Raw genomic sequence first — 3,016 nt, 5'->3', positions numbered from 1 at the left:
TATATATATATATATATCGTATCAAAGACAAAGACCGATCATGTAAAATTACGTAAAATTACGGATGCTGCAGACAGGAATTATATTTCGCCAGAATGGTCTATTATTACCGCGTCTTACTTTGGTATAAGTGATGAATCATGCCAGTACGAGATGATAGAGAAGTACTGCAGTTTGAGAAGCAAGAAAGCATTAGTCTTCACTTTAGTCTTGGAACGAACATTAGTCTGTACAAACTACCACCTTTCGTTCATAGGTGTGAGAGTACTGACGCAATTTTCACTAAACAATTTTCTCTAAAACAAGACAGCGCTTTTTTTATTATTATTATTCTTATCATCATGCGTCCAGTTTTTTTGGAATGACTACTTCAAAAGTTTTACTCTAGTCTTGAATAAATCAAATACTGACACTTACGGAGATATGAAGAGAATTCAAAATCAATTATTATATAGATAAAAAGTGACTAAACAGCAAATACCTCTGGCTTCACTGTCTACTCCAGAAAGATCGACTTTTCGGGTCTGAATGGCTGAAAAACAGAACCAGATTAATTTTATTTTCTAAGCAATATTCAGCGATACTGATGTATTGCCACTGTTTGTTCATCTTATAGCTTATGTACAAATCTTACAATTGGTTGAGTAATTATGTGTTATTGATATCAGCGATCAAAAAGATGAGTACCAGTTGTATATTGAGGTTTGAATATAGCTGGCGCAGTCATTGGGCTACGGACATGTTCGTTCACTACCTTGAAGGGCTTAGTCGAACACCAGTTGTTAAGCGATATGAGGGACAAGCACAAAGACACGCACTTACATACACACCTTCCCCCTTCCACCACGTATATATAGAAAGAGAGAGAGAGAGAGAGGGAGAGAGAGATAGAGGGAGAGAGAGAGAGAGAGAGAGAGAGAGAGAGAGAGAGAGAGAGAGAGGGAGTTGGTTTCTTTCAGTTTTTATCTCACAAAACAAATTCATTCATAAGGTTTTTATCGGTGCCGGGTTACATAAGATACTACACAGTGGGATTGAACCCGGACCGTGTGATTGCAAAGCAAACTTCGTATCACACAGCCACTCTTGCGCCTATATCTTTCCTCTAGGAGTGACTCTTCATTAGGCGCATGCGCGCCAAAGGGAGAGTTGTCTGAATTTGTTGTATAGTGAATTAAAGCGTTTTAGTTTTCATCAGGCATGGAATTTTACTTGGCTTTCCTTCATACAGAATCAATGAAATAAGGACCAGTAATTTAATGGGTTCAATAATAACAAATATTTCTCATATCATGTCTTAATACCACTTGAAAGAAACACTAAACATCAGATTAAAATATGTTGATGCTCTAAATTTTGAGTTCAAATTCCAATGGAGTCAACTTACCTCTCCATCTTTCCGGGGTAAATAAAGACTAATTATAAGTGATCTAGTGCTTGGTTTATTCGAAATCTGCCAACCGTGACACAGCTGAACACAAATTATTATATGAAAAATAAATAAAGTTACGATGACAGGCAGTTATAGTTGCTATGATCTTTTGTTGCAAATTTGATGCAAAAGTCTTGATTGGTGAGGTAGAAAACCTTCAGCCGGGTCCCTGTTATATCACTGGGACTAAGTTGTATCTAGGACTAACACATTTGACACGGTCTAGTTGGCCTGGACATAAGTAGGTATCACAGAATAGTATAATTCATTTTTATATATAGTGACACAACTACGAAATTGGCCAGTAATGCTGAGAACTTTATGTAAAACCTGAAATTGACTGATGTAAAAAAGTAACAGGTATGAAGATCAGACCATTCTGTTGTTGATGTCTCTTTGAATTTCTCTCCTTCTTTCCTTCCTTCCTTCCCCTTCCCACTCTCTCTCCCCCTCTTTCCGGTTTCGCACCTCCCTTTCCCTCTTTTCTTTTCCTCACTCTTTTCCACACTCACTCCGACTCTACTGGCTTTTTCACTCTTGTTATAAGTTTAACATATAAAATGTTAGCGAGTGCGATACTTTTTTTTTTTTTTTGCTCTTTGTTTAGTGATGGCGATGTTTCTTTTCTGTTTTGTTACTCTTTGTTTTTGTTTTTTGTTTAGAACCCTGATGTAGAAGACCTATGTTCAAGAACATTCCAACCATCATCTGTTATTAGACCATTTTCAGATAATAGGATTGTGCGCGACAATATAATCCAATGTGTTCACTCCTATTCCAAGATCGAGTATGTGATTTAGTTGCTATATTTAGTAGTTTAAGTGACCACACAGAGGAACTCTTGCGACCAAGTGTTTAGCTGATAGTTGTTAGTATCAACGTGTTTAAAACAGCGAATGCATATTTGTTTTTCAGGTTTAGAAATAAAGTATTTTTCAAAATTTACACCTACACAACATTTTTATCTCTTTGAATATCGATCATCAATTAAAGTCATATTTCAATGGATGAGTATTTCAAAGCTGAATTCGAGACCTTGATTTCTAAAATAAGACATTCTTATAATCGTAGAGGGTCTCAAGTTTAACCTTCTAGGCATCGATCTCAATCGTCTGCGAAAACCTGTGAAGGCCATTGAATCAAATCTTCAGCCTCAATAGAGTTGATAGTCAAATCTTCAGCCAAAATAGAGTTGATAACCAAAACTCAGGCTTTGTCTTTTTAATGCTAATCATTCACCTCTCCAATCATCAACCACTTTTAAGATCCATTATTTTATAATCTACCAATATAATTGTCCATAAATTTTGACCATCCACTACATTCTAACAGAATGAATACTAACTGTGAAAATAGAACTGCCAAATCTTTTCTTTCGACGGCGTTAGCATGTCTGGATAGCTTACCTGTATCGTAAACGGATACTACACCTGCACCTCCACATCTGTCTGGAGGAGAAGACTGACATGTGACATCACACAAATTATCAAAACGTTGAACACTGCTTATGAAGGAGTTTTCACAACCACAACTGGCACTGGAAGAAAGAATAAATATACATATATTGATATATATATATATATA

At 36.1% G+C, this 3,016-nt stretch overlaps 1 protein-coding gene across 2 annotated transcripts in view; it reads right to left on the bottom strand.

Annotated features, from left to right (window-relative positions):
- The window catches only part of LOC106882058 (uncharacterized), a 60,880-nt gene that overhangs the window by 11,137 nt on the left and 46,727 nt on the right, over window positions 1–3,016 (bottom strand). The window contains exons 9-11 of one of the 2 annotated variants that reach the window (XR_001410943.1): window positions 2,839–2,969; window positions 1,388–1,471; window positions 482–532 (exon numbers count right to left, since the gene is read on the bottom strand). Coding sequence is in view for 1 of the 2 variants with exons in the window: in XM_014932622.1 (XP_014788108.1) it covers window positions 482–532; window positions 2,839–2,969 (182 nt within the window). In the remaining variant the exon portion in view is untranslated. Of the gene's footprint in view, window positions 1–481; window positions 533–1,387; window positions 1,472–2,838; window positions 2,970–3,016 lie in introns of those variants that run through there. The other variant, XM_014932622.1, reaches the window with a different exon arrangement.

This window comes from Octopus bimaculoides, chromosome 9 (assembly GCF_001194135.2).
Source record: "Octopus bimaculoides isolate UCB-OBI-ISO-001 chromosome 9, ASM119413v2, whole genome shotgun sequence".
NCBI classification, from domain to species: Eukaryota; Metazoa; Mollusca; class Cephalopoda; order Octopoda; family Octopodidae; genus Octopus; species Octopus bimaculoides.
The sequence above is the reverse complement of the archived record's forward strand: the minus strand, read 5'-3'. Positions and strand labels throughout refer to the sequence as shown.